Raw genomic sequence first — 14390 nt, forward strand, 5'->3', positions numbered from 1 at the left:
GCTTTCGCCAACTCGTCCTTTTTCCTTTGAGTCTCAGCTCGGGAAGCTTCAAGGGTGGCATTGGACCTTTCACAGGCCTCTTTCCACCGTTTAGCAGCATCAGCATTCCGCTCTTTCTCCTTTTTGAGTGCAGCTTCAGCGTCGGTTTGTTTCCACCTAGTTATACTCGCCGCTTTACGATGCTCTTCAGCTTCCTTCTTTGCGACTCTTACATCCTCGGAAGCCGCACCAAGCTTCCCGCCCATCGTCCGCCACTCCCGCAAGATTTCCTGACTAAAGGCTAAGCTGTTAGTCAAGGAAATAGATAAATCAGTATGTAGTTCCTGGCGGGAGCGAGTTCGTTGGTACGCCATTTCAGCGGGTGGCATACAGTGCTCAATGAAACTCATATAGGTGTTGGGATTAGAAACCCGAGACCCGTTGACAATGTCCCAAGACGGGACAAACAAATCATAGTCTCCTCCCAACTGAACGTTCTCGAAATACTGGGAACTGGAAGTCCCGAGACGAACAGGAGTAGAAGAAGACTGTTGAGGTCCACCCTGCGAGGACCCCCCCCCCCCCTCCCAGCCTCATGAATAGTTGGTCCAATAAAAAAGTCATCTTCTCAGCCCGATGCAAAGGGCGAAGAAGTAGGATTGAATTGAGGGCTGGACTGAGGAGGAGGTTCATCAACCCCAAAGCCTTCAGCAGCAGCATCGGGGTTCTCATGTTGAGAACCAGTAGCATCCCCACCTTCAAAAAGGTAATCCAGGGACCCGGTAGTAACCGGTTGAACCTTAGACTCCTCCACAGTCGCTTCAACAGGAGGAGTAACAGGCTTATCCGCCTCCTTCTCCGGAGGAGGTGACGGTTGTTTTTCCACATTTGATGTTGGCGTTGATAACCTACCAAATGTATGTCCTTTAACAATGGATGGATCTGCATAACAAAATCAAAGTCAGACCTCATTATCACGAACAACAAAGTTAACAAGTAAAACTCACCATTCACTGTCCCCAAACGCTCCGAAAGCTTAGGTGGTAGCGGCTTCCTCGGACGATGCGTCCGGAGTTTTTTAGCCTTTGGCCCCTTCCCGGCGTCCGGGGAACTGGTACCCGCGTCACTCGCCTGTGACACATGGAAGGGCCTCTTCCGGTAAAGTTCTTCTAACAAATGAGAGACAGATGAAATTTCAGAAGTATCATCTGAGCTTTCCTCCTCAAGAATGGCAGAATCGTCACTGGGAATGACGATTGTCCCGTCGGACGTCGGTACATTAAGAGGTGGAGGATTTAAAATGTACGCACCTGTTTCAAAGATAGCTTCCGAGACAATTGGTTTGGCGCGCACTTTGACAGGAAAGAGGAAATATTGAGCAGTCCTCTCAAGGATAGGCACATCCTTTACGTCACGGATAGCCTTACCTACACAGCCCTTACCATCATCTAGGGCGTTCAACATCGATCCAAAACCTGAAAACAAGTGCAAACGTTAACAATAAATACACAAACATAGAAGAATAGAAGACCAAGATACTTAAACTTACGGCCGTCTAATCCAATAAAAACAGGCTCCATGAAAGGAGAAGGCCACAAACGGCTCATGCCAGACCACACAAGGGCTTCCTCAGGAAGCACCCGCATTGCTGTGGGTGGAGTAGTAAGCTTGCGAAACCAATCACGCTTCTCGTGAGCAGCTGGAGTGATATCAATAAGAGCGTCGTTCGGAGAACGACGAGTCATGGCCTCGGGCACCACGTCCTCGGAGATCCAAAAGAATTTCTTCTTCCAATCCTTCGACATATCCTCGGTCACGTTACCGATAACTCTATCAGGCAAGCTATGGCAAGTATACCATCCGTTCCGATTCGCCATCTTGTAAAATACACGAACCGATCTAACCGAGGTACTAGGTCTTGTGCCATACACACAAATTCGAAATGTCGAATTCGCATGACAGCACGTGGATGTAGTTGGGATAAGTGAATCCCAAACGCCTTAATTACTCGTTGGAAGAACTTTGTGACGGGAAGGCGAAAGTTCTCATGATCAAAGTAATCGGCATATAAAGCCATCTTTCCTGGAGGTGGAAAGCTGGCTATGGAACCAGTAGAAGGGAACTATGGACCCCACTCAGGTGGAATACCATAAGTCGTAATCAGTTTCTGGTATTCCCCTTGGTCCCAACAGACTTCTATCTCATCAACCTCAGATTGGGCAGGCGCCATTGAAAACACTTGGTAAAAATGTTTGGATTTCAAAAGAAAGATCAAAGGATTAAAGAAAGAAAGCAAGTTCATTTGCAGAATTCAAAGGCGATAAAACTTTAAAAAGAAGTTAACTCTCTCTATTTATACCCACCACAATTAATGCGATGGGATATGAATAGTAGAGAGAGGAAAAATCGTCCAGTAACAGATCGTCACCTCACGCGGGAAATTCGAAAATGGGAAAAAGTTGTACAGTCAGGTACAGTAACAGCTGTCAAAAACGTCCTGTCACCTGCACACGCGCCTGCGAGTGGTCAACTTGTCCTTTTTTTCATGATTATCCACAACAAAAGATATTTCTTACCAACTTGCAAAGTCAAAAATCCCCAAACCCATATTAAGTCCAGAATTTCACCCGCATAAAATACTTCACACGGAAGAAACACTGGACTGGGGGGACTTATAGAGGTAGGGTACCAAAAAGACCCAAATACCCTTAAAGAATACCCGCGGGTCAATCAGAAGTCCCTCATAAGGCACCCGCGGGACATATAAGCCATCAGGATAACCATTTGAGGAAGAAACACCCTCATAGCACATGCGGGAGCATCACGACACCCTCAAAAGTCATCCGCAAGAAGGAATATCCTTCCGCGTAAATAACTACGAGGTAATGCTCCGGGACAACTGTCAATAACCAATTACCTTCTAGAAGATTTGCCAAGATGCTTTCTTGGTCAATACGTGATCTCTCAGCCAATCAGCCAATAACACCTGGCAAGGTTGTTATAACCCTGCACATGGCCAATATTGCTCCGTTAACCAATGATAGAGAGACACATGCCTAGGTTGTTATACATGCACATGCAACGTATAGACTAAACCTATCATATGAGGACACATGTCCAGACGGTTACGAGAGCATCTTCTAAAAGGATAGCTTGCCCAATCACTTCCCTACACTCTTCGGCTATAAATACCCTCTCAATCATCATGAGGTATTCATTCACTCTCACGGTACTCTCTCAATTTACTTAAGTACTTTACTCTCGTCAGAACTGTACTTATTCTCACGCCGGAAGGTGGTTACGGGAAGACCCCCCCCCCCTTTTGTTCTTCCCGTAACGAGATCACGGTGTCTGTTTTGCAGGTTCACGTCACTGGACTTTGGGCAATTGAGTTCATATCGTATCAGCAGTTAACCGTATCCTATCCTGTGGACTCATTGGATCTAGGACCCATTAGTGGGGAGTAGATCCGTGTTTCTTCACTGTCCATACTGATTTTGACGTCTCAACCCGTCAATTAGGAAACCCACCACTGTGGGAAAGCCCTTTGATCAGTCATGTTTCAAACCTGAGACCTTAAGATCTTAAGCCTTTGACTCAAAAGGCAAATTGCAATAGTTAAATTAATAACTTTAATTAAAATAATATTGATATTACTAATAAAAATATTATTCTAACATATATTTGATTTTGGAAAAGACATTTCATATTGAATTTAATAGAGATTTGATAGCCATCTTGCAACGAAATATAAATATCATAGGGTACACTCACCATGTTGGACATAGACGTTTTTAAATTCAAATGTATAATAGGTATAGTGATAAATTTGCGTTATAGTAGCTATAAAACACAAATAAACCTATACCTCTATTACTTAAATCTTGAAAATAAATTTCAATTCAAAAAAATACATTAATACCTATGAATTTTCACACTTATAAGTCAAACAATTAATACTTTTTGTAATGGTTGACAACATGCTTCTATGCGTACATGAATCACTTATCATAATTATATATACGAATCAAGTGTAGATTTACACATGATATACGCGCATGGCTTTGTGATTAAATAAATTCATTTTAATCGTTTCGTAATGATTGACAACATGCTTCATTAAAGACAAAGTTTTATGATAAAGTACTAACGAGATGAATTAAGGATGGTTAAAACTCAAAACAACCATCCTCTTCATTTTATCGCAAGTTAATGATAGAGAAAAAGAAATATACAAGTTAATTGATAATGTAAGGACAATTACTTAATTGGAATTAAGTATTGATTTTATCCTCCTATAAAACCTTGTTTGGTTTTATTATGTGATTATTACTTAATAATATTTTCTACATAATTTTGTTGTTTGTAGTTGAACCTCCTCCATTATTATTATGACCCTAATTTTGTATTAAAATAATAAGTTAACCACTTAACCAGTAACCACCAACTCTAATCCAACTTCAATTATCATCTCCATTCTTTTGGCCTCCTTTGAAATTTTAGTAATAAAAAATTCCAATTCAGTCAGAATTCTCATGCTGCCGTTCGTTAATCATCATATTCATATCATAATAATAATAATAATAATAATAATATAATAACACCACCGGCATCCTAACTACTCGCCGGCCATATTCACCCATCGTAAGTTACTTCATCTTCTTCTTACTGTATTTCGTTCATTTTCACTTCAGTTTTACTTCTGTAGGTCTAATTGAACCGGTGAAGTTAGATTCTGCAGATCGCCGTTGCGGATTTGACTGATTGACGGATTGAGTTTGAATATTTGAAGTGTTAGGGTTTAGGTTTGATTGAATTTGGGGGTTTAGGGTTTATGAGTGATTAGTTTTAGATATTTTGAGGATCAGATCGAGATGTCGAATTTGAAAGTAGTGTATGATGGATGGATGGTGAGGTATGGGAGGAGGAAGATTGGGAGATCTTTTATGCATATGAGGTATTTCGTTCTCGAGTCCAGGTTGCTTGCTTATTACAAGAGGAAGCCTCAGGATAATGTGGTAATTGTTAATCATTTACTTCAAACTTGCATTGGTTAGATTTTTAGTTAACAGTAACACTGAGTTTAGTATGTATGTATGTATGTATTTATGTATGATTTGGTTTACGTTAGGTTCCGATCAAGACTCTGGTTATTGATGGCAATTGTAGAGTGGAGGACCGGGGTTTGAAAACTCAACATGGACATGTGAGTTTTCACTAATTAGTTTTGTTGCTTGCTTTACAATTCATGGTGTTTGGAACTTGAAAGTGTGTGATTTAAACTTCTAATAATGCACTTTTTATGTCTCTGGTTCATATGTGACTTTAAGAACAAACTAAGAATATGAAGACAACTACTGGTATTTGAGAAATTGCTTTTGGCTGTTATTCACAAATTAGTTGGCGTATACTTTTATTTTCATTTGTCACTCACAAGTATTGGCTTTTGTAAAATCTACATGTTCTGAAAAGCCAAAAATATATTTTTTATTATCAGAACTGTGCATACATAATTTTTTTTGGTACTCTTGTATTTTATTTCAGTATATGTAGAGTTTTGATTATAATCTAAGCCTTGTGGATCATAATATAAACCTTACGAATACGGATCATAATTTGAAGTTTAGTCTTGTGGATCATGATTATTGAAGAAATATCCTTTTGTCTTTTAGAAACATGTGGATTTTCATTCACATTTCACATACTATGCTTTATCTTTTGTCAAAAAGGTCACACATACATAAACAAACACACATGTGTGTGCATCATAATTGCCCTCTCCTTCAGTCCATAGGATATTGTTAGTATATGTTATCTTCAGAAGTTTGTTTATGTTCTTAGCATAATGGGATTATAATCTATGTTTTTGAAGTTTATAGTTTGAACAATGAAAAGCTTTCTTTCAGCTGTTGCCATATTGTGTTGATGTTACTTCACATATTCTCTTTGCAACAGATGGTGTATGTGCTATCAGTTTACGACAAGAGGGATAAATACAATCGAATCACGGTACATGATCTTTACTTTACTTTTCAACCAAGTCAAAGGGGGTTCATTGTTGTGACTCAGGTTACTGTTAATATGTGTCGGGTGTCAAATTGCAAAAGTATTATCTTTATCTTCTTGCAATTCTGTTTTACTCTTATAGTTCTAAATACTTGATCTTTTGTCACTTAACATGTTCTACTTTTTATCTTCTCTTGAAGGATGACACATGTTCTTTGGTATTCTGTTATGTTAAAATTTTCCTTGCTATTTTAGATGGCAGCTTTCAACATCCAGGAGGCACTTATCTGGAAAGAAAAAATTGAGTCTGTTATTGATCAGGTATGTCTTTTTTCAAACTAATCTTCTACATATGTTGTTTCTGTGAAAACTAACAACTTCTCAACAATTAACAGCATCAAGAGTCACTTGCTGCCAATGGGAATAAATATCATTATTTTGAATATAAGTCTGGGATGGATAGTGGAAGGAATGCTTCCTCATCAGATCAAGAAAGCCAGTAAGAACAATTCATATGTAACTTGGACTTTATTAGTTATTTTTCTTCTATCCTATGGCTATTTTATTTATTTATGCAATCACTTCTTGATTTGTAGGTACAGTGCTGCTGAAGATGAAGAAGATTCATCACGGCCAAGTTTGTTGCGAAGAACAACCATTGGGAATGGTGATTGTTTTTTTTTCATCTGTTGGCTGCTTTTGGTTAGTTTTTGTTTCCCACCTTTATTAATATGTTTAATATTTGTTGATAGGCCCTCCTGAATCTATATTGGACTGGACCCAAGAAAGTTCAGCATTGGCAAGCCAGAATGCTAACAATCAGGCATTTTCAAGGAAACATTGGCGGCTTCTTCAATGCCAAAATGGTACTTTAGTCTGTTTTTGATGAAATTGGGAACTTAAGTATTGACTCTTATGGAAAATCTATATCATTTGTTTTGTAAAATTTGATGTAGGACTTCGTATCTTTGAAGAGCTTCTTGAAGTCGACTTCCTTGTAAGTGTTATTTCTTATATGATCTAGTATTTACACAATTACCAGCAAAGACATTTATATGTTTTTGTATGTCATTGCAGCCAAAGAGCTGTAGTAGGGCTATGAAGGCTGTTGGTATTGTTGAAGCTAGTTGTGAAGAAATATTTGAGCTTGTAATGAGCATGGATGGAACACGCTCTGAGTAAGCATCCGTTATGTTTTTAAATATTTGTAATTCTATATGACTATTTCTGTTTTCTTTTATCCTTTTTTGTGTACTCAGGTTTTATGTCTTATTGCTGGACGATTTTTATAACATGCTGTATTGCATTGTCACATGTGCAGATGGGATTGTAGTTTTCTGGATGGTAGCTTGGTTGAGGAGGTGGATGGACATACAGCAATTCTGTACCACAGGCTTCAGTTGGATTGGTTCCCCACGTAATACATTCTTCTTCTTCTTCTTCTTCTTCTTCTTCTTAGTGTGTGTATGTGTGTGTGTGTTTGTCTAACGTATAGAGTTTGCAAAAGATGCACATACAGATGTTCCAGATTTGGATCATTTTAACTGATGATGAGTTGACGATAACCTCTATGATAAACTAGAGAACGCAAATTGTATATTGATTGTGTGTGTATAATAGGGTTACATAGGGGTTCTATATATAGAGAATAGTATTACACCTGACTACCTTTTAGATATGATAATTATGTGACTAGTCTAATACTCTAGAATATGTGTAGATCACTCTTGGGCTTTAGACTGTCTACAAGTAGTTAAGTTCATTTATCAAGTTTCTAAGATTCTTTTGTTTTTTTTGTTTTCTCTAATCTCTTTCTCTCTGAATAATAATTATATATCAAGGTCATTTATCCCAATGTCACTAAAAAGTCGACAGTCAATTCTAAACTATTTGAAGTTTAAAACAACAATTTATGCTTTCGTTTCTGTTACAGATTTGTGTGGCCACGCGACCTTTGTTATGTGCGGTATTGGCGCCGAAATGATGATGGAAGTTATGGTGAGTGCATACATATACTAAATAGTAGTTTCTTAACTTTTCTAGTTTATTTATTGTTAAATATTGAGTTTTATTGTTATCTGCAGTTGTACTATTTTGCTCTAGGGAGCATGAGAACTGTGGTCCACAACCAGGATATGTGCGTGCACATATTGAGAGTAAACTCTTTCCCCATTCATATATAAACTAATTTTAAGGTGTTAAGATCCACATCATACTTACAAGTTACAATCACAATGCTATAATATAGGTGGGGGATACAATATTTCCCCTTTAAAACCCCGAAATGGACGGCCCAGATCACAGGTCCAGCATCTTATGCAAATTGATCTAAAGGGATGGGGAGTCGGTTATGTTTCTTCATTTCAACAACATTGCCTGCTTCAAATGTTAAATAGTGTTGCTGGTGAGTTGCAATATATCATACAATAATTTCAATAATTAAATTACGTTTTTAAAATGAGTAAGTGCTTTATTTACTTTTATTATTGATAATAGGATTGCGGGAATATTTTGCACAATCTGATGAAAGGACTGCTCCCCAAAGAATTCCTGTTATGGTTAATATGGCCTCTTGTACAGTTCCTACAAAGAAGTCACAAAAGATTAACTTGACTTCTGTTCATGACCGAAGTCAATCTCTTGATAATGTGGCAAAAATGATGGATGAATACTCAGATGAAGATGAAGATTTTCAAATCCCTGATGAAGAGGTTGGTAATTGGTGTTACACACAGTCACACACACACCATTTTTCAGAAAACGTCCTAAAACTAAGGAAATAACAAGAGACATCCTTCATGCTTAAATAAGTTTGCACGTTTCGTTCTTTCCACCAATGGGCGTTAGGTTTTTTTTGTTTTGTCCAATCATGTTCCTCGCATATTAGAGCATTTTCGTCGTATTTCTATTTTAATTAAAAAGTTTAAAAAACAAATACAAAACTTTAGAGAGTAGAGAGAGAGAGAGAGAATGATAGAACAGAGAGAGAGAGAGAGAGAGAGAGTAGATAATCTAGGGTTTTGTATATTTGTATTTTTTAATTAATATAGTAAAATGACGAAAGTACCCTCATGTGCAACGTACATGACTGGACTTAACGGAAAAAATAACACTGTTTAAACATAAAGGGTGTTTCATGTTATTTCCTTAGTTTAAGGACATCATCATCATCATCATCATCATCGTACTCAGTATATCCCACCAATAGCAAAGCTATGGTAGGGTCTGAGGAGGGTAAGATGTAGGCAGCCTTACCTCTACCCCATAGGGATAGAGAGGCTGCTTCCGGTGAGACCCCCGGCTCGATAGTAGTTTTGCATCAAGCCTTGGACATAAGGCACATAGCACTCAATCATCGGGACACCGGCTGATCGGTGCATGTACCCTTATCTTTCAGCTATCAACGCCACTACATGATGCCTGATTAACCGTCCGTCACTTTTAACGTTATTTTCACGAGATTAGTAAAATAACGTCAAAATTAGTGCAATTTCACTTTTGCCCACCCGAGGGTTCACACATATATACATCATATGTGCGCACCGCAAGCAGGGCTATACGTTATTTCCTTAGTTTAAGGACGGTTTCTGAAAAATGGCATAAACTTAAGGACGAAAAGTGTAATTTACTCTTATCTTATATTTTCAAATTTTTCTTTTGACATTTCCAGGCGTATATAATTGAGCAGGAGAGCAGACGGGCTGGTAGATTATGGATTTGTTTTTTTTAAATCATTATATTTTCTGAATTTTAATTACGGTAAATTTTACATGCCGAAGCCCTTGAAGAAGAACCCGTTGTTGAAATTGATCTGTCTTGCTTTTCGGGTAATCTTCGGCGAGATGATAATGAGAAAGGTCGTGATTGTTGGAACATATCTGATGGAAACAACTTTAAACTCCGTAGTAAGCGCTTTTGCTATGATAAATCAAAGGTCAGTTATTATCTTATTCCATCACATTATTGTTATTTTAGTTTTTAAGATGTTCAATCTTGTATCTAATTTTTTTAATTTTTTCTTGTTTAATGTGACCAAAGATGCCTGGAGGCAAACCCCTTATGGATCTTGTTGCTGTTGACTGGTTTAAAGACGCCAAGCGAATGGACCATGTTGCTAGACGCGTGGGTTGTGCTGCACAAGTAGGTTTTTAGACTTTAATTTTCATATTGAAAAAATCTGAAATTACCAAATATGAACAACTAATGAACACTTGAATATTGACTCTATGCTTGGTATAAATAAAGTGGATATTGTAGTAATGGACAAATTAAGCATAGTGTATTAATAATCTAAAGACTTGTGTAGGGGTGTAGATGAGCCGAGCCGAGCCCGAGCTTGATTAGGCTTGGCCTGTTTTGATTTACGAGAGCTCGACTCATTTCGAGTTCTTTTTCTAAAGCTCAAGTTTGGCTCCTGAGTTGTTTTTTCAAGCTCAACCTCTGCTTCTTTATTAATTATTAATTAATTTAAAATTAAATTAAATACAATTTAATTAATTTTATGTATTTTTTTAGGTTAGAATTTATATATATAACATATATGTATTCTTTAGTTATTTTTATCATAATATTACATATAATAAATATTATTATATAAATATATATTTAATACATTAAATAATCATTATATTAATTTTAGGTTCGTGAGCAACTCGAGCCGGGGCTTGAACTCGTATAAGCTTGAATCAGTTTGAGATTTTAATGAGCCGATCTTGAGTAGCTCACAGCCTCACAAGCCTGCTTGACTCATTTACATCCGCAGACTTGTGCCATAGTCATCACTTTAGTTTTCTTTTTATTTTTAGAAACAATGGTGCTTTAAGCTTGTCAATGTTTTGAAAACTAAAAATCTCTGTACTTATTCTAGAACATTTAATTAATTTTATAATTTAGCTATCTAGAGTTTATAAATACATAAAGATTATAATGCTTGTTTTGACAGTAATGTTTTTCTCTTATAGGTTGCTTCTCAAAAAGGACAATTTTGCTTGGTGTTCAATCTTCAAGTAAGCTGTCATAAAATGTCAAAATTTGAATAACTTTTATAATGTTTTGGTATTAATAATAACATATTAATACCGAAGGTACCTGGTTCAACCCACTACAGCATGGTTTTTTATTTTGCGACAAAAGAATTGGCAGCTGGTTCTCTATTGCAAAGGTTTGTTGGTGGTGATGATGAGTTTCGCAATAGTAGGATGAAACTCATACCATCAGTCCCCAAGGTATCTCCATCTTGCCACCTGATCATTTTCTGTCACCTCATCTCCCCACCTCAATCGTTTGCTGACTTGTCACTAATGGATGTGGTAGGGTTCATGGATAGTGAGGCAGAGTGTCGGAAGTACTCCTTGTCTTTTGGGAAAAGCGGTTGACTGCAACTATATCCATGGTGCTAATTACTTAGAAGTAATATTTTTTTTATCTTTGTTAATGCTTAACTTTTATACACACATTTGAGAACTCTGTCATACGATTGGTTAAAATTTTGCCACTTGGCAGGTTGATGTTGACATTGGCTCTTCGACTGTGGCTAATGGTGTCTTGGGTCTTGTAGTTGGTGTTATAACTAGCCTTGTGGTTGACATGGCTTTCCTTGTACAGGTATGTTTATCTAATACACATTTTAATTAAGGAATTAACTGAAAAGAAAATGAATGGGTTACAAGAGTTGAAAGTCATTTGAAGAGCATTCCAAATGCATAAAATCTTCTTAAATAGTTTTGTTAAAAAAGATTAAATTATTTTTGCCATCATATTTGACATATTGTTTATATTTTAAAAATAAAATAGGATAAAAATTTGTTTGCAAGTCGGCTCAGTATACTCAGGATTTTGGTTTTCAAGTGGGAAAGGATCTGTTTGGTTCCAAACCGGTTCTGGTTTATACCGGTTATTGAGCAGCTAGTTTTGGGTTGGTTTTAACCGGTTCCCAACTCGATTACAAACCGGTGGTTTGGTTCCGAACCAGTTCTTGCCAAACCAGTTTCGTATCCTGGTTACAAACTGGTTGTGGCTCCCAAATTTTGTACACCTCTAGGCTCATATAAGAGCGTAAACGAACTGAGCTCGGGTAATCTCGAGTTCAAATAATTTATTATTTATTAATTATTAATTTATTTTATGTACATTCATAATTATTTTTATGTGTCTATATAGCTATGATTTTTATATATAAAATATTATATTTTATTTAGTTATTTTTATCATAATCTAATATATAACTATTATGTAAATATATATTTAATATATTGTGCCCTGCTTGCGGTGCACGCATATAATGTATATACGCATATAATGTATATATGTGTGAACCCTCGGGTGGGCAAAAGTAAAATTGCACTAATTTTGACGTTATTTTACCAATCTCGTGAAAATAACGTTAGAAGTGATGGAAGGTTAATCAGGCATCATGTGGTGGCGTTGATAGCCGAAAGACAAGGGTACATGCACCAATCAGCCGGCGTCCCGATGATTGAGTGCTATGTGCCTTATGTCCAAGGCTTGATGCAAAACTACTATCAAGCCGGGGGTCTCACCGGAAGCAGCCTCTCTATCCCCATGGGGTAGAGGTAAGGCTGTCTACATCTTACCCTCCTCAGACCCTACCATAGCTTTGCTATTGGTGGGATATACTGAGTACGATGATGATGATGATGATGATGATGATGATGATGATATATTTAATAAATTAAAGAACATTTATATAAATTGTTTAGGCTTACAAGCCTATTCAAGGTCGAAATTTGAAGCTCAGGCTCGTGCTCATTATTATATGAGCTTCAGTATAGGCTCGAGGTTGTTTAAACTCAGTTTGATTCGAGCTTTTACCGAGCCTGTCTTGCTCATGAGCGGCTCGACTCTTTTACACATCAGCATGTTTTCCTTTTTTGTTTGTCAGGCAAACACAACTGATGAGTTGCCAGAGCGGCTTATAGGTGCGGTTAGGGTTTCCCATCTAGAGCTGAAGTCTGCAATTGTCCCCAAATTGGAACCAGATCCAGAACTATAAAATCATTTACTTGAACACTGTTTGTTCATAACTTCTCATAATAGTTTTGTTTTTGATGGTTACGGTAAGCAGGGTTAATTTGTTGTTCGTATTAATCTAACTGTTAGGTACATAAGGATTGTCTTGAAATCTTGTAGCAGGGCTGCTAAAGCGGACAGCAGGTAGAATCGGTGTCTTTTTGTTTTTTGAAAGTTTGTTTTCGTATGTCGTTTTGATAACCTGTTTTTTATTCAATTGGCAGCAAAGTGAGGGGACAGTGTAAAGGGGTTACTTAGAATATAAGAATATCAGAAGCTGGAATGTGACTTTCTGCTACAGTGGCAAAATTTATTTGAATAGTTTCAAGACATACTTGTAAGTGGTGACAGTTTTCGGATTGTGGGACCAAAATATAGGTTTTTGACCTATTTCTAGTTGAACAGAATAAGGAAAACAAAATTTGTAGTTGTCTATAATTCTATACCAAATTTGGTACATAGTTGTGATGGTTGAAAGTTGGTAGATTAAGTTCATATACCAAGCATACTTGTGATCTTTGCATTTGTATTTCACAATGGATTCCTAGTACGTAGGGGTGTTTATCGGATCTGATAACAGATTATTCAGTTTATTCGGTTTGGATTTTTCGGATTTGAAAATTTAGAGCCCTATCTGAAATCCGATCCGAATTAGGATATTCCTCTCTTATTTGAATCTATCCGAATTCAATTCGGATCGGATTTGGATAAAATCCGAAATTATCTTAATAATCCAAAAATAACCTAGTAACAAAATTTTCCTAGTTTTTGGTCATAACTTTTTTTATACGTTTATAATCACAATAAACATACAAGACAAGAAAATAGAAATTAGTCTTGAACGTAAATTCAATGTTCAAACTTTAAGCAATTGTCTAAATAAGCATACAAAAGTGGAAATATCACTAAAAATATGTTATTTATTTGGATTAAATGGATATCCGAATAATCTGAACGGCCTTATTTTTTTTAAATTCAATATCTGAATCCGAATTAGTTATTCGGATATCGGAATTGTTACGATCCGAATAAGAATTCGGATAATTTTATTTGGGTTTGGTTTCGGTTCTGATTTCGTTTTTTTTTCGGATTTGGGTTTTCACGAACTAGTACATAATCAATTTTAAGGTATGAGAACCCACATAAGTAATGTCTATTGTTTATGTGGCTCTCTACTTAAAATTAAGGATATCAATAATAATGTTCGGTTAATGGGTTCAAGTCATTCCTAACTTAAGTATATAATGTAGAGAAAAGTACAAAAAATTTGAACGTTGAAGAAAAGTACAAACCATCATTCAGAATGCAGAACACGAATAATGCGGAGATAACCTATCAAGCGTTAGTTACAACACTTCAATGCACAATTTAAATGA

At 36.7% G+C, this 14390-nt stretch overlaps 1 protein-coding gene across 3 annotated transcripts; it reads left to right on the forward strand.

Annotated features, from left to right (window-relative positions):
• Positions 1–4468: 4468 nt before the first annotated feature.
• On the forward strand, positions 4469–13585 carry LOC143621375 (protein ENHANCED DISEASE RESISTANCE 2-like). 3 transcript variants are annotated; one of them, XR_013151506.1, is made up of 25 exons: positions 4469–4623; positions 4688–4997; positions 5111–5185; positions 5935–5988; positions 6241–6306; positions 6381–6484; positions 6582–6652; positions 6738–6851; positions 6942–6982; positions 7063–7163; positions 7307–7402; positions 7919–7983; positions 8070–8141; positions 8234–8389; positions 8482–8696; positions 9656–9689; positions 9765–9919; positions 10024–10125; positions 10947–10991; positions 11070–11210; positions 11299–11394; positions 11488–11589; positions 12887–13016; positions 13105–13158; positions 13239–13585. XR_013151506.1 is itself a non-coding variant. In XM_077092814.1 (24 exons), the coding sequence occupies exons 2-23, from the start codon at positions 4854–4856 to the stop codon at positions 12995–12997; spliced, it is 2160 nt and encodes a 719-aa protein (XP_076948929.1). In that variant the 5' UTR covers positions 4469–4623; positions 4688–4853; the 3' UTR covers positions 12998–13016; positions 13105–13177. The 3 variants fall into 3 exon arrangements, 1 of the variants encoding a protein (XP_076948929.1); XR_013151507.1 differs by having other exon boundaries at positions 4556–4623; positions 4712–4997; XM_077092814.1 differs by lacking the exon at positions 13239–13585 and having other exon boundaries at positions 13105–13177.
• The last annotated feature ends 805 nt before the right edge of the window (positions 13586–14390 follow it).

The sequence above is a fragment of the Bidens hawaiensis genome, unplaced genomic scaffold (assembly GCF_021521415.1).
Source record: "Bidens hawaiensis isolate Kalapana, Puna unplaced genomic scaffold, B.hawaiensis_p1.1 tig00002839_1, whole genome shotgun sequence".
NCBI lineage: Eukaryota > Viridiplantae > Streptophyta > Magnoliopsida > Asterales > Asteraceae > Bidens > Bidens hawaiensis.